The following is a 24116-nucleotide window of genomic DNA, read 5'->3' as shown; positions in this document are numbered from 1 at the left end:
ACAAAGAGCCCATGATTGAGTGGTAAAAACAGTTTAAAAACTCACAGCGTCTTTGAAAATAAAAACTTCTCGCCGTATAACGGCGACTGCATCGTATGACGTATTGCAGGTGTCGGGTGGTGGTGGCTTGCGAGGATCCTTGGATGTAGAATGCCGCCGGCGGTGTGGTTGTGTGGTTGGCTCAGGCGTCGTGGTCGTCGTCGTCGTTGTCGTGGAAGTGGTCGTTGTATAGTAAGGCTTGCCGGGGTATTTCGGGTGGTTGGTCTTGCGCGGATTATACACTTTGTGCGTATGATAAGTACGCGTGCGATCTCGGTACCGCACCCGCGGCCGAGGTGTGGTCGTCGTGGTCGTGGTCGTTGTCGTGAAATGGTATTTCGGTATTATACCCCATTGTTTCTCAACCCTAGCGCCTAATTAACAACAAATGCAAGCCGTTTAATCACCAGGTAATAGGAAGCGCTTGTGGTTGTTCAATACCGTAAAGCTGCTGAATGCCGGCCCGGTCGTCCTCGGGCAGCTCGTAATCGAAGGAGTTCTGAATCCGTTGATAGAAAGGATACATCAAGGCGCCCTCGACGGGTGTGTGCTGAAGTCCAAGCGAGTGACCAAACTCGTGTGCTGCCACGTGAAACAGACTGGTGCCTGAGAAACACAATAAGAAACAATGAGAAAAACGTGACGCAACGTGAGACCAGAATAAAATCCTATATTCACGCGCATACGTTGATTGTTCGTTATAATACGATTGTAGTGCATTCTCGCACTGAGAGAGAACACTTAAAAAGTTTGCCTACCGCCATTTGCATGCAGCCAGCCGCATGCATTGCCTCGCAAAACAAAACAACACGCTGACAATGGGCCGAAGGAAAGATAATTATAATTGGATCGTTGCCCCCAACCGCCCCGGCCAGACGCGAATTCAAGCAATTTATTCACAATCAACGCCAGCCTCGAGAGACGAGCACCCGTCCCGTCCCGCTACGCATTTCATTTCGAAACTCAAGTGTAATCCTTCAAAGGATAAATCGTGTCTTAACAACGATAATCATCATAATAAGAAAATATAAGCGCGAGCGTCGAGGGAAGTAACTCTCATCACATCGACCGAATGCATATTTCCTCTATTGTACGAATGTCACGAGCAAAGTTTCGTCATCGCGCATAGTTTTCAGCCCGAAACGAAACGTACCCGGATCGTGAGCGGAAACGCGCACCGCCGATCCTCGCTGCGACGTAACAAGAAGCCGCCGACGAATTATGATAACATTACAGAATAGAAAACACTAGATGTCGGGAATGAATAGATAGATTTCAAAATGAGAGTAGGAAGTAGAAAGCTATATTGCAATGTCAAAGCCGCACCACGCCTTGGCAGCAGGCTGGGTTCACTTGGGGGTGCATTAAAGTTATTAAAAGGAATGTCTGACATGTTATGACTGCAAAGAATGTGTGCACAAACGAACGGAAACGCGATACGCATGGATATGGAAAATGGAAGAAAAACTTCATACCTAAGATTGTTGACAGACAATAATGCGGATGAGAAAAGTTGGAAAGCAAAGAGGTTCGAGCGGTAGCAGCAGCGAGAGACGTGATTTGAACTTTCGCAACGATTTGAGTTCAATGCGTGTACAGTGTACACTCTATTTGCAATTAATTATAAACGACCCTCTTCTTGGCGCGTCGAAGTGTACCAAATTTTCATTAAGATAAAAACATATAATCGCGCGCTCGAAAGCCCCCTGCGCGCAAAATAATTTAAGTTAGACAAATGATAAGTGGCGCGAAGAAAAAAACCTATAGCCGATTTTCGCGCCCCGCTTATTTTCGCGCGTTTAATTCATCGCGTCGGATTAAATACGATTACCCTTGATGTAGAAGTGGAAGATCCACGCAACGAAGCAGTTTGTCGTCCAGCCGCACATGCTTGGCTCTTGGTGGTGGCGTGTGAAAATCCGAAATTGCCAAAGCGATGAGATGCGGTCCACCCCCGAGCGAGCGGTATTTCGACGCGGGCGAAAATTACATTTCCTGTCTTCAACGCGACGATCACACTTTAAGCCACTTTAATTAAATGCAAACCGCGCACATATAATAAAAGAGATTCGGCGTGCTGCAAGCGAATTAAAAATTGGAATTCGTTTAGGTCCGATTGGCACGTTTGCGATCACGTCCGCGAGCGAAACGTGCTCGCGGCGATCGCTAGAGAGCTAGTTTGCAAATAGTCGACAAAATTTGGTTTCGACTAAAATCGGATCGCGGATCACGATATTGCGTCAGGCAGGACTGCGCCGAGATATTATTGGCGTCTTGCTAATACTGTATTTAATGTATATTTGTGTAATACGGCCGCTGTTAAAATTTTACGGGTTTATTTATACGCCGCACGTGAGTTGCACTCAGGCCAAGTCAAAAATTTGAATGCGGGAAACGTTGCCGAAAATGTTTCACAAAGTGCGCGCCTATTATGATGTTTTTACCCCGAAAAGCCAACGAATTAATCGACTCGGTCGTGCTTTTAAAGTTCATCAGTTTCGATTAATCAATGGTTTTTTTGCCGCGTGCGCCCGGACGTCTGTTTGCATTGCGTAGGGTGTAAAAATTAATCGATGCGCGCTTTTAAAGTTCGTCAACATCGCTTATCGCCAATCGCGCGCAACATATTACAATAAAAAGGCCCCATCAAAAACTTTTTAGTTTCTTTGCGCGCGGCGACGTTATCGGCTCATAATATCCGTAGCGGACGTGTGACTTGCTGAGATAAAAGTGAATCTCCTTTTTTGTCGGCGGCGGCGGAGCCTTTTCATCGCGCGGGCGACGATTGCCGGCGCGCGCGAGTAGTGCGAATGTCACCACGCCGACGAAAGCTAATTTATATTCGAGCCGAACTTGCTGAAGTTTCGACAAGGCGCCGCGAAGTTTGCCGGCCGAAGTTTTCCACTCGCGCACAAAGGCGTCGAGCACCGCCATCGCGAGATCGCCGCACGTAGAACGCCTTACTAATATCATCGTTACCTTCTCCGGACGTCTCGTTCTCCTTCGTCCACCAGATCTCGTCCTCGTCGAAGTGCGCGTCGCCGCCTCGGCCAGAGCCTGGGAAGAATGCATGTGCCAGGATCTGGCCCTTGCCGTCGAAAGGGTAGTTGTCGCCATGGTCCCCCCTAGACACATAGATAATTAGAATCATGTCGTGAAATTGATGTTGTTAGGTCGCACCGGTGGAAGCTGATAACGATGTCCGCCTTGTCGTCGAACACTTCGGCGAAGGTGAGCTTAGAGTGGCGCGCCCACAAGTCCAATGCCTTCGAAAAGACATACCGAATTTCATAAGAGTTTGGCAGGTTACGATTCTTCAGGCTGAAACAATCAAGCAGCCAGAACTGCATAAAATTGTGCTCGCAATAAAGTTTATTGATTAGTGTCAGGACATTAATAGGACTAATGAGTTATAGTGGCGCGTTCGTTGGGTAGTTCGTCGTGTTCTTGTTATAAATGAAAATCAACTTCATTTAACATCCGGCCGAGTGCTTCGTAGTCGTAAATTTCGCCGGCGATGGCGCAGGCGAAAAGAGTGGAAGAATATTGTCGGCGCTGTTAAATGTCACTTAATTATCAGTCGCGCCGCCGGCGAAGCAAACCGCGTCAGAAACCCCCGTGCTGCCATCGGGGGCGGCGGCGACGCCGCTCGAACAAAATTCATATCTTCGTGAGCATTCCGCGCGGCCGAAGGACGGGCCGGCACGAGAGGGCTTCAATTCGATTCAATTTACGTACGCATTTAATATAAAGTGGCACGCATTAAATACATTACAGCGGCGAGAGGGACGTGCGCAAGGCGGCGGCGACGACGCCGTTCGTCAAATGCGTCAATTGCCTTTGCGTGCCCCCCAGTTAACGACGTTTGGTCGACATTAATTTCGCAGATTTTTTAATTTTACCGAAAGCGACGTTTCGCCGGCGCGGTATTTAGTGTTTTTTTTTTCTTTTATTGGGCGTTTGAGCGGCCGGACGTGCGGAGGCGGCAGGAAGCCGGAGCGCGGAAGGAAGCGCAGAAAGGAATGATATTAGTTAAGTGGAAAGTGGAAATAGGAATGGAAATGGAACGCGAGAAATAAAGAGTTCGCGCAGGTTTTCCCCCGAATTTTTTGCTTTTACATGTTAATTAACCAATTAAGCGACTTCGGGACTGTTAGTGCTAATTGCAAACGCAGGCAATTTGTGAATTTAAGAAAATTCGGATGCGAGAAACAGACGCCAACGATGCAGACGGGCTCAAGTGGAAAGAGGGCCGGTTAAGCTAGATCTAATGATACAATGAAGCATAAAAAATTAGAAAGGTAATTAGGCGGTGGGGCGGTAATAATTCGTAATTAGTATGCGCTGTCTGGTTCATCATCTGGTTGATGTTGATGCTGGGGGCTTCTCGTTGATGATGCCCACCCGGTCGCTCACTCAAGGAGGTTGTGATGACACATCTAAAGACACATCACACCCAGGTTGAGTGAGTCACCGGACGGACAGTCGTGCTCTCGACGCCGCCTCTATCTTCGGCGGCTTCCTTTCGGTGAAGGCACGCACAATCAAGTGCCGCGAAGGTAATCGCCGAGCATGCTGCGAAACTCGACGACAGGCAAATTGTCGCGCGCGCGCTTCTTCGCCTCACACCACCACCCTAGAGACCGCAGCCGCCCCCGCCACTTTTCCGCGCGGCGGGCGCGCGAATTGCATTAAATTACAGCGCAATTTCCATCGCCAATCGCTGGAGTAAATCGCACGAATCTACTTATCTGCGGCCTTATTTTCCTATTTTGCGAAATTAAAATAAAAAATCACCGCGCCTGATTTCGAAGCATTCCTCGGCATCACGGCAAATGAGAAAAGGTCAACGGAATGTGTCAACGACGGACTCTAGCCGACGTCGATACTTGACTAACGGCTTCATTGAAGCTCTTCCTTGTCTTCCCGTCGGCATGCCGCGGCGCGCTCGCACCTTTCCAGCACTTGTCTCGCCATTGTAATGAAGCGGGTTAGAAAGGGCGCGCGATGGAGGGAGTGCACTAAAAACCTCGCAATGTATGCAGGCAGCCAGGAAGAAGGTTAAAATTGTTTGCTGTGCTTTCTGTCGGTTTCGGGGCGGGAGCGTGTTATATATTTACGGCGCCGGCAACAAATGCACGTCGCGCCGAAGCGAAACGCTGCTTGGAAGGAAATGCCGTGACATAATAAATTTAACGTTGATCGAAGGATGTTTCCAATAGTGAACACGGTTTCCTAACGCTCCCTGGCGTTTCCCGCCGCGATATATACGGCGCGGGCGGATGGCAAAGGCGTTTAACTACCTATTCCTACAATTTCGACTACAATGCATACAGGTTGTTGCGCACGCCAACCCACAACGTACTGATTCCTAAAACATGAAATCAAATTTCATTTTGTGCCCGACGCGCGCAGCTGGTTACCATCGTTTGAGATTGTGGGCGCATCAGGAAGAGATATGCATAAATATTCACAACGCTGCTGCGATTGTAGAAGGAGCGGTGCGCGGCAAATCTCGACGGGTTTCGCAAACAACCCGTGTATTTAATATGAGATGAGCAACTAGAAGATTGAAAGACGCCACCATGAAGAGATGAGGTGCCAAGACGTCGTCCTCTATTAGATGCGGTAAATTTACGATTAATCCAATAAACTTCGGGGATATTGCTTTGCACTCACATTTGGGTTAGGTTTTCGTGGTGCTTTTACTTTGACTGCAATGCACGCGGGCGTCGCGATCTCATTTTCAGCAAGCGGCGGCGCGACACGACCCGCATCTCTTTTACATGCAGATTAACAACATTTCTGCGTCCGCGCGGAAGTCAATCCTTGATTTAAATGAAAAACAAAAAACGCGCGGCGCGGACACGCAAAAAGAAAAACTAATTAAAAAGTATATTGGATTTTATACTTTTCGACTGTTTTTCGCGGCGCGCGGTACCAAGAGGAACTCGAGCTGCGGTTTCCTTTTGTGAGCGCGCGGACGCGCGGAATTTTCGGGCCCAGTGCGCGTCTTCTTTTTGCGCCACGAACGCGTTTTGCTTTTTTGTTGCCCAGAAACTCCTCCGCGTCCTCGCGCCGCTCGTCAACGTTTTCAGCGCGTTCGTGCCTCTCGGTTTTTGTTTCGCGTTTATATTACTTAACGAACACAATACGCGAATGCGCGCTGCGAGAGAGCGCTTTCCCATTCTATTATAAAATTGCAAATTACAAATTAACGGGATAAGTCTCGAGCGCGGCGCGCAATGGAAGGAAAGCACGAACACGCGGAGAGCAAGTTCACCTTCGCCTGCAACCCGACGCAACACTGCTCGGTTTTTGTTGCTGCTTCGTTTCAAACCCCTAATTCCCTGCATGTCCGAGAGCACAAAGTGCACGCCTGCACGAGAACATGGGAATAACGAGCGGATAAACGTTGAGATGTTGAAACAAAACAAAACTTATTATTGGCTTCGTTGAATTCGTTCGGGAGATACGTTTGCAGCGCGTGGCATGCCCGCACCCTCACCGCCGACGTTGATCTATCTCCCAGATCGAAAAAGCGAATTGTATCTACTTCGGTAATTGCTATTAGAAGGAAAGGAAATTAAAACTGTAACCCAAAACTATTAAATTGGAAATTTCGAGCGCGCAGGCAAGCGAGTATTAACACGGCGGAAATAAAAGATTTTATAGATTTGTTGTTGATCAAAGTGAAGCGAGCGGAGCGACCGAAAGCGTCGCGTGTACATTGTAAGTTCATACAAGAAAAGAACATAAATGCGAGCGGGCCAGGCCCCGCTCGATGAAAACAAAATTAATAATAGAACAGTCAATTAAATAGACGCTGTGGAGGCTCGCATGACGTGTGCGTACGTAATTTACGAATTATTAACGATCAGCTCTCTCGGGGCACGAGGGCCGGCTGCGGGTAAACAGTAAAAAAAAACCGCGCGCCTGCTGATGCGTGTCAACGACGACGAGACGCGAGCGAGCAGAGCACTTCGACCACTTGATGATGGTGACTCCACTCGCCCGGACAGCGGCAGCGCTGGACTCGTTCGGGATGGCATCCGAATGCCGCCGTCGATTACAATGGCCCTCATTAACATCGAATAACGACGATTGGATGCCAATTGACCTAATGCTCACCGAGCGCTGATTCGGCTCGGCCGCTCGGGCATTCCGCCGTGCCGCTGACATATCTGCGCGAGCGAATATCTGCTTGATTGTTAGCACTGTTGGCAGTTGACGCAATCACGCAAACATTTGCATTGCGGATGGGGCGCCACGAATACCAAACGCCGAGGGATAGGTACAAAAATGCGATCTTAGGCATCGCGTCGATGCCCGGATTCCCAATTCCGGGCTGTTAAGCATGTAAATCGCGCGCTTCGAGTACGCGCGCGCCTCGAAATCGAATATTAATTGAAACCCGCTCGAAAAGTGAATTTGTTTAAAGTGGCGACGCGTTAGAACGAATTAGCAGACGGCCGGCAGGCCGGCCCGCATTCAATCCAAGCCACACTTCACAACCATACACAAATTAACCTATTTATTCAGCGCCGCTGTGAACTATTATAAACAATTTGATCGTGCATGAGACGCGTGTACAGCATTAAATTGATTTACGAGCACACATATTACATATGTACGCGGCGAGGCGCTGCGTCAAGCGCTCAATTTTTCTATTCGCTTCCAAATGATTTGATTCTATCGATTCTTTTCGGTTCTTTTGCGTTGGTCGCTTCTTGTGCGGTGCCACCCACTATTGTCGATGGCGTGCATGCATGAAGTACTCAATTGTGAATTAAATTTTAATCTGGCCCTGCGCACGTGTGCGCAGTGTATATTACGATGAAATCAAGTTGATGAACACTGACGATCATTTTCGACCAAATAAAAACGAAACATTGACGTAATCGCATTTCTTCAGTGGCGTAATTAAAGTGGAGACTCCGCCGACGTCGTCGTCGTTGTTGTCGCTGTTGACTCAAAAGCTAATAAAACTTTCGAGCTTGATATTAAAAAACTACGACGGTAAACACTAAACGTCGGCGAGGAAAGTTCCCGAAGACAATTTGCAAATGCCTGAAGGTGTTTTAATAACCGTGCGTCGGCGACGACGACTTAACGGCGGCCCGAACGACGCAGTGATAATTTCCAATTTCCTGGCAATTTACGCGCGACATTAACAATTAACAATTTGTGATTACACGCGAAAATCCCGCCCGGCTGACCGTGCACGCTCGCAGATAAATAAATAATTGTCATGCACACGCGTTCTTTTCATCGGCGCGAGTTTTGAATCAAAATTTATGAGAAACTTTTTTGCGAGCAAGAAAAAAAAAATCGAATAGAGTAGATAAACATGCTGGGAAACTTACGGCAATATCGAAGCGCTGTTAGTTTTGTACTTCGTTTCGGTTGCTCAACGCGTCGCAAAGTGCTGGTTGTCAATCGGTATTAAAAGCTTTGCGGCGAATATGACTTGAGCCGCTGACGTCGAGAGGCGTGCAAAGCTCGTCGGTTTAGTGCCGCAAAGCTCTTCGGGAAGCCGGCCGTTCACGCCGGCCCGATCACCACTGAAGAAACGTGACCGAGTGGCGAGATTTATATAACGCCGGCCGGCGCGCAGCCGAAGAGGCGGCGTGGCGGCGTGTGCGACGGGAAACCCCTTCGCCCACCGCGCGCGCGGCTCTCGTGCGCGCGGCACACACGCGGCTCGCGAACGCGCGCGCTACATTGTTGGGAAATCATATCGGCGGCGAGTGCGCACACGCACCGAAATGCACTCGTGTCACACGATACTATCGTCGGCATCCACCCAGCTATAGGGTTTCGCTCGTCGGTTGGGAAAAAATGCCACGAGAATAAAAATCAAAATGTTCATCGCGCGCTTCGTCTTCGCCGCCAGCCGCCTGCCGCCTCTCCGTCTCGCCGAGATTCATTGGTCGCGCGCGCGCTCGCCTTATTGCCGGCCGCCGCCGAGGCGCACTTACAAGCTCTTCGCTCCTTTATAACAACGCATCGTGCCGCGACGGCGAAGGCGAGGTCGGTTCAATCACGAATGTTTTATGAACTTGGAAACGATCAAAATGAACTAAACGAAAATCGACTGGGAAATGGGCACCGGCCGCCGCCGGCACAACCCAAGACGCTCCTCCACCTCACCGCAATTTTTTATGAGTCGTATCAAGTTTAGTGCACGCTTGATCTAATTAACTTAATTAGACATTTTTAATTTGATATTAAAAAATGTATCATCGTCAATTTCCCTCGAGCGGTTTGGAAACTTTCGTCGGCGAGCCAAGGGAGCGTTTTGAGCGTTTTTCACGGCATGTCAAAACACAGCTCACTATATTTATATTAACGCTAAGTGAGTTATTAAACTACTTTGTAAAGCCGGTCACGAAGCAATAATATTTATCAGCTTTTCTTGTTCGCAGCCTCCGCCGCCTCTTCCGGCCATTACCAATCATTTCGCCCCGCTTTCGGGCTTCGCACTTGGCGCGCCTAATGTCGCCACCACTACAAATATGAGACATTCCTTTCAGGCATTTCGCCCGCAAATTTCATCACACACTAAACATATTTTACGTTTTACTCTCCGACCGCTGCTCGCTCGAGTGCCGAGACGCGGCTCGAGGAGAAATATTGAAAGAATACGCGAGTCCCCGCCAAGCAACCCACACGGCGGGCGCACGATGCACGAAAAAACCACGAAGATTACAAAAAGTAATCACGGCGCAAGCCAGGATATGCAACCATTCGGAATTCTCCAAGTCGAAATTTCATACGCTTGATGTGCGTATCACAAGCCTTTGCCTTTTCTCATCAGCAGATCTATATCCGCATTCAAGTGCGTCGCTGGCCGTTGCTAAGAAGAGGGCGAATTCAATTAGGCTAATCATCGGTACATTTGTTACATTGTGAAGAGGAAATAAGTCCTTTTTAATTCTTCGCATCCATCGCATCCGATAAGTGCAAGATGCGTTCGAGTCGGACTCGAAATCGTGTTAATTCATGCCGTAATCTTCAAACGATTCGCCGACCTGTATCGTGAGTGCTTTCTAATTCGATTTGGCGCACTCCATTAATTTATTAATTATTTAATTAAATTCTATTATTTCAGCCTAATTGAAATTTTAAACGCGAATAGAAAAATACGTGCGATTCGTGCGAAACGCACTGCGACGCATCGCGGCATCCCACTAGTGAAATTAACATTTAAATTAAAATCGAATTTTGACATGTCGCATCATAGCGCGTCGCACACGCACACAAGCCGAATCACGAATCGCGAAATAAAATATATAATACCTACAGACAAAAATAATTCACCGCGTAACCTAATACGTTCTGTTGACTTTTGCAATTATATAGGATTTCGGATCGGTTGTTTGGATTAGACCCACGCCCATGTCGATGCATGTTCATCAGTAATGATGATAATTCCGGCAATGGTATGATAATGCAGCCTGTGCGGTTATTTTAACTCATATTTTAAAATAATCTCGTGTGCGCGTAGCGTGCGACAATAAATCAAATTTATTGAAATGAAAGAGTGCGTATTATCGACATCGCGGCTAGTGGCGACAGGGCGCAAACTAAATCAATTCAAATCAATTCCGAGAGCGGCGGCGACGCGTCAAGACCCATCGGCAATGCCTGTCGATCGGCAATCAGCTGCGACACCGACAACAACACGCAGTCATTCATCCATCCATCCATCCCCGTCGATTACAAGATCGAGCACCGAACGCTAAACATGGCAAGTACAATTTGTACATCGGCGCCAATTAAATTAACGCGCAATTTATAAAATATAATTAGTGGAAAACGGCGCGCCGAGGGGGCAAATCGCATTTCGTCGGGGTTTTGCGCGCCGCGCGCACTTTTTCGAGTACAGAACCACCGCCGCCCCCAAACCCCGCCGCGACCGATTGGCACAAACAACCAAGTCAAATTAGAGCGCACGCAATTTTTGACCGCGCTGGAAAACGAGCTATTCGAGAGACTCGCGCATTTTCCGGAATAAACGAAACAAAACCGCGTAACAAATACACAATGCGGGGACGATTTTCAATCTGTCACTACAAAACAATATAGTAAATATGCTCGTTTTGCATACCCGTACATGTCCCACACTTGAACATCTAGAAGTGTGTGTGTGTTGATCGAATCGAATCACGAGACCAATTAATTTTAATTGAAACCGACTTTGATTCTTTTCGTCTAGTATTTTTAAGCGGGGCGCCTGAAGTGCGCCGGGGCGCGCTTGTTAATACACACATTCGACGCGCTCGCAACCGCCGCCCGCGTCCAGTTGTTTTATTATTAGTATTTCAACAATTGCTTATTGTCCCAATCTCTCAATATCGTGTGTGTCAACGGCAGACACATTTCCATTTCTGTATCATCGCGCCGCGCGTGCAGCGTCATCGCGTCGAGGGCCTCTGATGCACGCGGCATACCCGTGAGTGGCGGGCGACGCAAGCCAAGGGGGGCGGCGCGGGACAATTCGCGGGTATTTCAACAAAACGCACGCACCGCTCCCGCGCGTCACGCGCGCCCTGCATACGTGTGTTTCCACGGTGACGTACACGCTAACATGACAGTTCCTTTAAGCGCAAAGAACAAAAAGTTAATTAACCGTCAATGCCCACACACTTTACATATTTAATCCGCGATGTAATAAAAACTGCCAGAGCGCGCGAACTTTTCGCGATGCGCTGCGGATGTAAATCATGAACATGACACGGGCATGTCCTGCGCGTGATTTCATAGTTTCATTGTTTCAATTTTACAAAGTTTGCACACGCCCGCCGCGGAACAGGAAAAAAAAAACACAAATCGAATCGAATGCGTCAAGTGCCGATGGCCGATACGAAAATCGCGCCCCCCGGCCCCGAAATCGCAGCATATGCAGAGCATCGCGGGGAAATAAATCCTCGAGTGAAACGGATGCCGCATGCTGTCGCTGATTGAAATTAAATTGGAAAAGTGACAAAAATGACATAGTTGTAATTGTCACACAGCGCACATACCTCATGCAACTGTAATAAACACAAAATTTGTTAAGAATTTTCATTTTTTTCCTCAACAACCCCACTTACGGCGCAGGGAGAGGGAAAAAAACACAAATCCAGTGAATTTTCCTTACCGCGCAAAAATTAACGAAGATAATGAAGCGTAAAAGCAGGTAGAGGTATTGGTATGCACTTGACAAGGCATCAACGCTACGCGCCCTTCAAAATTGTGTGCGTCCCACAAACCCGTCAAGTTCGAGCGCAGGACGACGAGCGAACAATGAAATCGAGTCATCGAGCAGATTTACGCAATGCGTATTCGTCTCCATATCAGTACCGCCGTCCACTGATTGATTGAGCGAGTAATTAATTACTCGACAATTTAGACTTCGCCTAAAGTGCACACAGTATTAATCAAGCGATTAATTAAATAATTAGTGGATCTCATTATTTCCATAAGCAGTGCTGGCCGAATCGCGAAGGACGCGCACGTGGCAGATACATCTGTTGTTGATGACTGATTGAGACTCCTGCAGGACGCCACGCATATTGCCAGCGCGCTACATTAAGCGACCTTAATGCGATCGATGACATTTAAATATCATTAGCGTTGAAAATGGAAATATCCAGCTACAGCGCGCGTTTTTATTCGCGGGTGCGCGAAAGGGCAGAATAAAAGAAGCGCGCTCATAGAGTTATTAACTTTACCAAAGCGTAGCAGGTAGCGTTTCAGGCTCAAATTTACGATAAGCAAAAAAGAATTTTGTAGTTTGATTGACTCGTTGGATGCAACATTGATCATTGATGCTAAATGATCCAATGTCAAATTTCGCGGAACAAACGCGAACGGTTGGAAATTCGAAACGCTTAATTTCCGAACTCGATTCAGACATTCGAATCGCGACGGGCGCTGTGCAAATGGTACAATTTAAATTAGGTGTGTAATCTATTTTCTATTTCATATCGCTGGCCGCGCTCACACATGTTGATAACTTTGTGCCTGTATCGGAATTCGACGGAGAGTTAAATTAACACGAGACGCGCGACGCGACGCTAATAAACGGACCCGAACCGATGGCTCGATGTTAATTTAACTAATAGAACAAAGCGTTCCTTAATTCGAAATCGTAAAGTGTCCGAACAAATATTTAACGCGCGCGCCGCCTCTCTCTTTAAAATACTTTTCCGGCGCACGCGGCTGCTCAAACAGGCGCTGCTGAAATTCGGAGCCCAATTAGCAGCGCGCAGCACCGAAGGAAGCGCGACAGCGCTCGCTCCGTGGAATAAATACAATTTCCAAACAAAACTTGGGAGTCGCAATTGTTCTACTCGGGTTTCCGCCAGCGGCGGTGGAGGCGGGGGGGCGGTCGCAGCTGCCGAGCGCTTCTGATTCTTTGAAGTAGTAACAACTACTTATGCTCGGCTAATTTAATTCGTTTTATATTCGATTCAACTTAATAGGAAAGTAAGTGATACCCGAGTTACCCAAGAAGTGGTGGCGGCGGCGGCGGTGCGGTTGACAAGTGAAAAGTGACTAGGATGCGACGCGCAAAGCTGGCGGCACGAAGCGCTTGGTGGGTCGGGGGGCCGGCGGGCGCGCCGAGCGGAATGCGGTACAGGGGGGTCGGGATCTAATACGCGCTCGCGAAACACGACGCCGCCACCGCCACCGCGATAGAACGAGCTGGGAGACAATAAAGGTAACGACAAGGCTTATAGACGAGTCGAGTGCGATCTGTCAAGCGCTCCTCACTCGCGCGAGCGCACCCCCTTCGCTGCCGGGTGTCGCGGCTGAGGCACATCGGTGGGTGTTTTGATGTGGCGCGCCGCGCCGTGAGTGCGCCGCCGACCCGCCCGCCCCCGGCCCACGGATGCCGGGGAGCGGCGCGTCAGCCGCAGGCACAAAAACCAAAGGCACTTAGGGCTCAAGGGGGTACGACGACTATTGCTATGTTATGCAACGCATCCTAGCGCTATTCACTGGGTCACACGCAATCAGTTCGCCATTCGACCAGCGCAAAGCTGGAAAATTTCGCGAAACATTCGGTGTCTTGCCGCCTGCATGCGCTAAGACGGATAAGTGTGCACCTATTCTAAAATATATTAAACCGCGAGAGCGGCGCGATAAAGGTAAAATGCGGATGGCGAAAGAAGGCTTTGTCTAAGTCCTTTGGGGAATTTAAAAGAAATGCAATAGTGATTTGATCAACTGATCAGAACTTGAAAGCCGAGGCGATGGAGCGCGCGCAAAAAGTCGCCGGCAATCGCGCGCAAATTGAAAGCGAATCGCAAAGCAAACAAAACGTGCTTTCCAACAAGACCTAATTACTTTCGACTGGCAACTTAAGAAGCTTTAAGCACTTTCAACATTCCGGAAACCATCGGAAATTTTCAACAAAACTCCGCGCCGAGTTTGATCCGTTCTATTGAAAGAAATTTCGCAAGAATCAAACTACAATAAGCTCCGATTCAAGAACTTCTCATTATAAGCTGTAACTCATACAATCAACTTTCAAAAGTCTCAAGGCACGAGCATATTGAGCTTTTAATCCCTACAGCGCCATCTCGAAGCACTACGCCAAAGCAAAGTGAGCTTTTACACCAGTCGGTGCCTGCTGTAGAACTTTCGGAATGATTTTATAGATGCCAGCATTCGTCAGCACAGCGAAACCACTTGTTGAGTTTAAAACGCGTGGGCGTTAACTTAAAAATATTCCTCATACTTTTACATAGTACATACGGAATACATGCATGATCAAAAACAAACAAAAAATCTATATACCAACCTCCATGTCAGGTTTGTATTCGACCATCGTTGTCCTTGCACTTGAAAACGCTTCTTACGCCTGGATCGTGATCCTGGCTGGACGTCTGGCAGTCCGCATCTTGGCGTCATCATCAACCGGGCAGTGGGTTCGTCCAGCTCCCCCGTCACAGGCAGATTAGCAAAACGCTGGAGATCTCTAACAGCCTGTCGGACGGATTCCTCGGTGCGCAGTGCACCGACGCCGGCCACGTCGTGACTGAGATACCCGTATTTCATTAAATAATCGTGCTGAAAGTCAAACGACACTTTTTATTAGAATAAATACTTCCATAGGTACTATAGGTCTATAAGAACGTGTTTAACTCGTTTCAGAAACTGAATGCCTCCGCAGTGCGGTGCTACTACGTTTCCAACAACATAACGATGATTAATTGTCGGGGTTAATTAGTTTGATGTGGCGCACACCCAACAAAATTTACGCGCGATTCGTAAATAACGCGACAATATGAAGAGTAATGATGAAGCGCGCAGAAAGCGTAAAGCACTCATGTTGATTCGTTAAAATTGTGTAAATTTCAAAGGAAACATAAATTCTTGTTAGGGAATCAGGCTCAGGCTTTACCGAACGAAATTCGTATTCGTTTGATTCTTATTTTCGTCATACATTACTTTTTTCTTCGGATTTTTTTTTCTGTTGCTTGCACATGCATCGCCAGCCTGTGCAGTATAATACAGCTCGTTACTGGTTCAAATCCAAAAAGAGATTTCACATTCATCATCTCATCTACTTCTCCACGAAAGCACATACTTCTTTATTTTTACTCTTTTTTTTTCTCCTCTCTGCAGTACCAATGAACTTGAATCTACAGGTTCACTTCACTTGGCGACTGCATTCGAAATTCGTCCTCGCTGGGGCGACGATTTATAACTTTCGCTTTTTATTGATTTATAAATCACTGGAGGCACGCATATTGTGCCGTTTGAGCCCTATTGAATTGCAAGCAAATATATTTATAAATATATTTATGTCAAGGAAGACATGTAGTTGATTTTTGACGGCGGTAATTTATCGGCGTGCCGATCGTTATATTTCTATGGTCATTATTTCCTTGTAAACCTGAGAGGCTTTGCAACACGAGACGATGGTCAACGTCGCAAAAAATCTCGCACCGGAAAAAACACCGCCACGTGATTCGGGCAATAACCGGCCGCGGACAAAAGATATATGAATGGAAAGCAGACGAAATTTATGCAAGCAAAAACAGCTCAATAAAAAACTACATATGCTCGGGATGTAGGTACGATGTTTATGCGATTTAATGCGCGTCCTGCCTGGAACGTGCAACATGTGCACACTCATCCAATACGAAAAGCGCTTTTAAAGTTGCGTTTTTGGACACGCATTTTCTGAATATCAACGTAATAAATGCGTCGCTTTGATCTTATTTGGTGTGTAGATAATTGCACGCTACAATGACTAATTAGAAACACGGCGGCGCGCCTTCAAACTCGTGATGATTCATAATTCCCGGCGGGCGGGTGGCGTTTTTGAGAAAAATGTCGAAAATGCTCGCGCCGGTGTCGCTTAATTGATGAGGGGGAATTTGTCTTCGCTTATTGCCACGCGTTTTTCGGCAAATACTCCACGCACCATCGGCCGCATTGTCTCGCATGTAGTCCACACACACGCATACGTGCACGACGAGGGAAGCAAATACATTCGGCGAGGTCGGGCGCTAAAAATAAAAACGCTACGTTGACATTTATAAGAAGCGACGCGAGAGCAACAGCTTTAAAGCTCTTAAAGCCTTAAACATTTCGGATACGGTTACGGTTGCAGCATGCGTCCGCCATCGGATGCGACAGGCACAAAGGCACGTTTCATTCCGGAGAGCTTTTCGAAAACATAAAAACCTTATAAACTAAGGACGTTTGACGGCGCTAATGTTTCGTGTCAACGCGCGGAATTGCTTCATCGCGCCTAGGCAAGCCGACGACGAATGACGGCTGCGTCCAGAAAAACCGCCGCGGTCGAAATTCGAATAAAAGTCGTATTCAGACGGCGTTGAAAACCGATTTCGTGATTATCATAAAAGGCTTGTTCTTACTCTCGTTCCATAATTCAATTTTGGTGAATGACAGGACAAGAAACCGCGTGCATATTATAACGTCGCATTATGCCGGCATTATCGTCATGTTATATCGCTTATTGGGATCTTCTTCTCATCTCTTCGTGCTTGCATCGTGAGATTTATACGTTGTCATTATTAGTATTTATTGTGCATTGTGTATTCATAAATTCATCTAAGCGCATTTAACCCATTTACATAATTATTGTACATATTTACATACGACATTTATCGATCGTGAATTTTCCTTCTTTCATTAAACGAAAAGTGAAATCTTCACCACGACTAAAATTTAAAAGCACTCGATTGTTATCTTGAAACCCTAAGTCATTTTTCAAAGGTAGGTATAAAAAGCCGGGATGAATCTTTTTTCGTCTGAAGAGACGTGGTGATTGACTGATTCCGATATGTTAGACCCAAAGATCATCCATCCGGGTGATGATTAATTCACCCGGCGCCTTGGCGCCATCCCACGCGCGTTTTTTTTTCGGATATTCCTAAAAGTTGTGACATCTTCTGCTAATAGAAAACCGCAAATTTAGTCATGTCTGCGGCAATGACTACTGATGATCTACGAAACGAATTTAGTTACATTACTGGCAGTGCAAATATGTTGAGGCTTGCGGCGCAACTATTTATAAGCGCACAACAAGAAATTGCATTATTAATAAACGTCTGACGGTGCGAGCGCGTCTTGGCCTCTTAGCGCGAACATGAGCATCATTCATAAATTCGCTCATTAATCGGGTGCGCATGTGGGAACGCGCGGATCGTCGCGGGTTCAACCACATCGGCTGCGATGGGCTATAAATTGCAGACGGCTTCTTGAAAGGTTCGATTCGAGCGGCGCGTGATGCGGACAACGTTCGCCATCGCGACTTTTCTGCGAGTGTAGCCGAGTTGTCGGAAGCCGAAATGAGACGCATTAATATTTACGCATTATTATCGCTGAAGTGAGAAAAGTGCCCAGGCGTAAATAATGCATGAGGTTGGAAAGTCATTTGCGGCGCGAGTTGCTAACTTTCACACTTGTAAAGTGCACGTGTAACATTCTCATTAATTCGAAATTGGTGAAAACCAAATTTGTGAAATCTGCAACTTTAGTTGCGCGTTACCAGCGCGCGCATGAGAAAGGGCATAAATTGAATACAGGTTTCCAATCCCAGGAGATTATGAAGTTATAAACGCGTTAAATCAGTTGCGGTGGATTTCAATTTTCATAGCACTGAATACCTAATTAGTTGTGTAACATTTGTTTATAGACACACATGGCTAGAGTTTCCCGAAAGGTGATTTGGTCATAAAGTCATGGCATTTAGTGCTGTATTGTTACAAACACACTTAATTAGACAATCCCATTTTTGTGCACTATATTGACTCGAGAAATTGATATTTTAATCGATATTTAATTGCCTATCACAACAGATGCGCGATTAGTCAAGCGTGAAACAATGCGGCGAAACAATTACAACTGTAGCATTCGGGCTGCGGGCATAGCCAGACACGAGCGTAATTATTTCGTTAAAAAGACAGAAAAAACACACATATACGGACACAAAGCCGAAAGGGCGCGGCCTCGATATCGACATTACTCACCGGAGGCCCATATCCGAAGCGGTAGAAAAAGTACAATGGCATTTTTCCGCGCGCATGGTGCATGGAAACTCCGGCCACAATAAGACAATGTCGCGCACAAAGAATACACACGCCTGATATTCGCCTTATTTGTACCGCGACTCCCCAACCGTTTCTAATTTTATCTTCAATTGAAATTTATACTATTAAAGGTCTATTTCTATTTCGCCGGCGCGGGCACGCTCGCACGCACGCCGTGGAAAAGAATGCGCCATAACTTCGCCGGCATGCGCGCCCGCCGATAATGTTTGTTGCATTTGCGCGTCGGATTTGTGCCATTTGTCCGCGGCGGCGAGCTATTTCTGCGCCTGCCAACCGGCCGCAGCCGACCGAAGTTGATAAACGCTTAAATGTTATTTTATTGTCAGTGGCTTTGACTTTTTATGGACGAAACAATTCGAGCTTGTTGGCTCACACACCACGCACCACCAGCGGAAAGACTTCGGCCGGCAACAGTCTGTCAATCAAATGTGCAACTATACGCGCGCACATTTTACAGTTTCCAGGTATGCAGCCATTATGAATTGTAATTCTAATCGGCGTGATTGCGCAACGCGAGTGCCGCAACAATTTTCCCGAGTGTGACTAATTATGCACCTTGATTGACAGCGTACAAGCGGGGAAACAACAAATAAACAGCAAAACAACATTTACCAAAGTTCTACATCGAGTATTTTTTGCGTTTTATAAATGTAACAACACACAGGCCGGCATCGATTACGAGTGCGTGTGAAACGCACATAAACTATTGCGAAACGCAGGAACGGGGCGCGAATGATGAATGACGCGCTGTCGTCCTTGATACGCAATTATACCGTCCGTCTAATTAATGAAAGCAACCGGCGAACGTTTTATTGGCACTTTGATAGTTATTTCAACTCTCGATGCGTGTATTTTTAGCAGCGCGCGCGCACTTGTTTGTCGCGAACCTAACGCAAGACCGACTGGAAATCCTGTGTCTTGTGCCCTTGCCCTTAATTTTTCACGCAGTTGCGTTGCCCTTAACGCCTCTGATATAAATAAGTGTTTCCCTATTGGCGGCAAGTGACGCTGACACGTTGCAGACTCTCGACGTTCTGGACGCATTACGGCATTGCCCTGCGTCGGCGGCTATTTTCGGCGAAGATTGCTCCACCAAGACGTTGTTTTTCTTCGACGCGCGTCACAGCACGTTTTCGTTCGTTTACATCGCGCCCGGCTCTAATTCTAAGCCCCGGCCACTCCTCGACGGACAGATCTAGATTTAGATATTTTATATGAACTCCAGCGGCACGCCGGGGACCAACTGGAGTGATGTATGCGCACCTTGGGCGATGCATTTACTTGTACCCAAAGTAACATTGTTTAATTTCGCTCGGGTTATTAAAATTCCGAGATAAATAGTGTTTGTATAAATGTGAACTTTAAATAAATTAAAGGAAATAGAATCTAAATATAAACGCAGACGGCATTTCACTTTTCATTAATTCCTCACTCCTCTGGATGGATGCTTCGCTGCATTTGCAACTGCATACAAATTTGCGCGTTTGATGTATTCCCGGAAAAGTCTACTAAATATTTGCGTCTAAAGTTTACAACATTAACAAAAAAAGGGGGAAAAATGAACGACTAGACGAGGCGGAACTTCCGAAACTCTTAGTTTTACGCTTGCAGCATCCCACTGCAGGTCTGCGCCAGCAGGAAATGACGAAATATCACAAGAATTTAATTTTCGAAAGCACACTCAACGTTTTATTCGCGCTTGTCGTAATAAAACAACAATTACATTACAGCAAATCCTCTATGCATCTTTAGGAGCCATTCACTTGCCTCCTGCTGATTTCAATTCAATCGGAATAAAATAAAGTTGAAGCCCTTGGGGCGTAAAACGCGTGTAACGCAATACGCGTCCTTTTCAATTCGCGCCAGCTGAAGAAACAAAGCAACACGTATTTTATACGCACGGTGTTTAACGATAGGTACCGTTATTATGAAAATGTTTGATGCGATTGCGTTTATTGTCGATGTCACTTTGCGTCGTAACGCACTCGTGGCATACATGCGAATGAAAATCATCGCGCGCCTCTTTACGACGCACTGCAGGCGCGCATCATGCATAATGGATGGGTGTAATAGTGGCATATTTTCGTGATAACGTGATAAATCTTGCATGCGCAAGCCAGGAAATGGAATATTTGTCGCGAATTCCAACCGGTGACCCAACTGCCGACATAAGGAAATCTCGCATGTTGCATTATGCATTTATATTCGTGGATGACCGCAGGAAAAAGCGGTGATTTTCGGCTGTAAAACCTGACACTTCGAGGCGCGTCCGCCGTGCGAATGTGAGAGGATGAACAGTTAGAATGCACGTTTAGTCACCTTTTTTTGCACGCCGATTGCTTACGCAACTGCAACCGGATTTAATTCGCGCCGCTCCACAATTAAAGCATGCGTCAATTTTTATTTTCTCCCGTTGAAATTTGCGGTTCATAGTTTTTCCCCGTCTCGCATACGAATGATGCAGTGCTAGTGTGGTCAGCTCTGAATTAAATAAGCATTTGAAGAGGATGATGAATCATACGTCAATTTTCGGTCACTGTTAGTTTTTACTCATCAGCTACCACACGCTAAGATCGAATCAGTAAGTATTTACACGGGAAATCACGTACGGCTGGTCATTAATATTAATAAATAATAAGCGTGTTCCACTTCACTCGGCGCTCATCAGCCGCACTCGATTGGGTGATTAACCAGGCGATGATTTTGATGTTGTTCATGTCGACAATTTCAAAGTCTTATCTGCGCGGCGCGGCTCAAAGAACTATATTTGAGCGCCGATGTGATATAACACGCGGCACGTGTATGATGTGATTGTTTGGTTTTTTTCTTGTTTGATATGACGGTATCCCGCGCGTGTCCTTGATATTTCCGTGATAAATCAGCTTTTATTAGTTCGATATCGAACTAGCGATTGAATCAATGACAGTTACGCCATGTACGATTAGCGATAGAAAGGCGCGCAGAGACAAAGCGCGCGCTTCCTGTACGTGCAATCCGTAACCTTTTCCGATTCGGTTTTACTGCGCCATAATTTGTAATCGCATTATCTGAAAGGGTCGACTTCCACGCGCGGCACGACCAGATAATGCCGGACTACCTTACATCGTGCGCATAAAGCATGTATTGCATTGTATCTTGCAAACACGAAGCAAGATCATACAGTTCACGTCTGCAGTCCGTGATTAGTGATTAGGCCTCGAGCGCAAAACAAATGATTCGCGCGCTTCCTAATCATTAATCAACTCGGAGGCTCTGCGTGCAGATAATTTCGCGTGGAAATTATGCGCGTAGACTATCAATTCTCGCCAGCTTCAAGTCTCGGGGCCGAAAACAACCGAAACTCTTTTTTGACATATTTATTTACATAGGAAAGTGAATAGATGCGTTGCTGCGCTGCGGTGGGGATCAGCGTAAAGCCGGAACTGACACATGGTCGCGTGATAACCAAGCGACGACAAAAGAAAGAGGAAGCAATGAATTGCCTCGAACACAAAAAGTACAAAGACCCACTGAATATGAATGAATGGCTTTGTTTCGTGCGGCTGGAGCGCGGAGATAAGACGGAACTTATGAAGACAGAAGCAACAGAAACCTACTAGACTAGACTAGACCAAAAATCCAGCATACGTTTTACGAGTTTTACGAGCGAGGGTAGTAAAAGCACGAAAATAAAATATTACGCTGCGTTATCAAATAAAAGTGCCTAATAATAACAGCAACATGAATGAAATCGCCTATAGTGATAATATATAACAAACTCGTAACGTATTTTTGAGTTTTTATATTTTTATAAAACAAATAGCGCGGGATGTGCAAAGTGATCTCCCTTTTTATATCCACAACATTAAATCCGTTTCGATTACGCTCGAAAAAATCGCAGCACCAAAGAAGGAAAAGGTTATCGCCAATCAGTATGTAACTGAAAATATGTGAATGGTGAATGTAAATACAACATATAAGTGTAAAAGTTCATTGTCGTTACAGCGTGAGCACGCGCTTTATCTAGTCGCTATTTATCTCCGGAGCTATTTACGCGTCGCGTTTTGACGCTCGCGAAACGAGACACGCACATAATGATAACTAGGTTTTAATGCTGATAGCCGGCGAGATGATTACTGCGAACGACTTCAGCTGGCGCGTTTTTCATTTCTAATTGGGCTGGCAGAAGACACATTGTATGAGAGGAAAAATGTATGCATATGATGTAAGATTGTTGCGGGCTGATGTGCAGTCAGTCACTCGCATAGGTCGATTAATATTAATGGGCTTTTGATAAATTACAAAGCGCTCGCTTCTTTTCTAGGCGCGTTGTTTGCTGGCAGAGACGCATGATGTGACTCGCGCAAGACGGGAGGATTTTGCGCTGATAAGTTAACGAAAACAAAAAAGAAAGACAAACGATGCGGTTGCTACTTTGCACAGCAGTGTTTTATTGTTCATTCCGCGCAATCTTTATTACAGCCGTGGATTAATTGATTAATTGCTTGTTTAATTGCATGTCATGATTGTGAATTTCTTTCTTTATCTGCTTTCCATTGAGAAATATTAATTGTACTGAATATAAATCATGGAAAAAACTTGTCGGGAGCATAGAAGCATTTTTACCTCGCGTAATAAGCAATATTATTATGCACGCTGGGTAAATTCAACAACTCAACAACCACGCAAAGACTGTTGTTAGTCTACGGTTGTCATAGCAACGTGTCTCGATTCTGTGTGAAAATAAAAATCTAAGTGCCAATCGGCTTCGAATTTCTTTTCAATTTTCGATTCACGTTTTTTCGCGTAATATTAATATTTTTCTGTGCTCCTGTTGAGCTTTTTCAGAAGCTCGCGTTGTGATGCGCTTGCAATATTCGCAATAAACGAGTGCACATGGCGCATTCGCACCATGCACATTGCACATACAACAGTAAAAGAGTCCGGCCCGGCCAGAAAAACGGACCGGTCGAGTTGGTCGAGTGGGCTTTACCATATTCGATCGGCCGCTGTGGCCGCGTCACTGCTTTAATGCATTACTGCATTATTGTTTCACTTAGCGTTACCGTCTTTCTGTCTTACTGTGCCAAGGCTTCATGCGCTTCTTGTGCGTCGTGCGGCGGTTTCGCATTGTCGGCAGGTTTTTTCTTTCTTTTTTCGTGTTTGTTGCGAGCCCTTAGGTATCCGCCAAACCTACAAGTCTGCAATTTTCCACCACACGAACAAGAAGCGCTCGCTATTACCGTATGCAATCGAGCGCGCAGTTCGATTATTCCTTCGATCAAAATTGCAGTGTAAGACATCTGCATACAGGAGCAGCGCGCGCGGACGACAGTCACGTCAAATTGTTTGCTCGCAAATGCAAAGAAAACCAACCACTCAAAGAACACACACGTTCTGCTCGCCCGTTTTTGCGCATTCGAAATAATTCAATAGAACTTTTTCTGCGGCAGAGGCAGAAAAATGTTGTTGGTTGCGAATTTAGTACATCATGTCAAGAGCGTATCAAGCAAG

The 24116-nt window shown here is 46.4% G+C and overlaps 1 protein-coding gene across 1 annotated transcript in view; it reads right to left on the bottom strand.

The window, feature by feature from the left end:
- Positions 1 to 24116, bottom strand: part of LOC135797536 (matrix metalloproteinase-2-like) — a 32475-nt gene that overhangs the window by 953 nt on the left and 7406 nt on the right. The window contains 5 exon segments of the mRNA XM_065309951.1: positions 46 to 413; positions 481 to 645; positions 3019 to 3164; positions 3220 to 3360; positions 14837 to 15105. Coding sequence (XP_065166023.1) covers positions 46 to 413; positions 481 to 645; positions 3019 to 3164; positions 3220 to 3360; positions 14837 to 15105 — 1089 coding nt within the window.

This window comes from Atheta coriaria, unplaced genomic scaffold (genome assembly GCF_025399875.1).
Source record: "Atheta coriaria isolate IRGN ID8LTWV9N9 unplaced genomic scaffold, Caltech_Dcor_3.1 hic_scaffold_1_pilon, whole genome shotgun sequence".
Lineage (NCBI taxonomy): Eukaryota > Metazoa > Arthropoda > Insecta > Coleoptera > Staphylinidae > Dalotia > Dalotia coriaria.
This window is presented reverse-complemented; position numbering and strand designations above follow the sequence as displayed.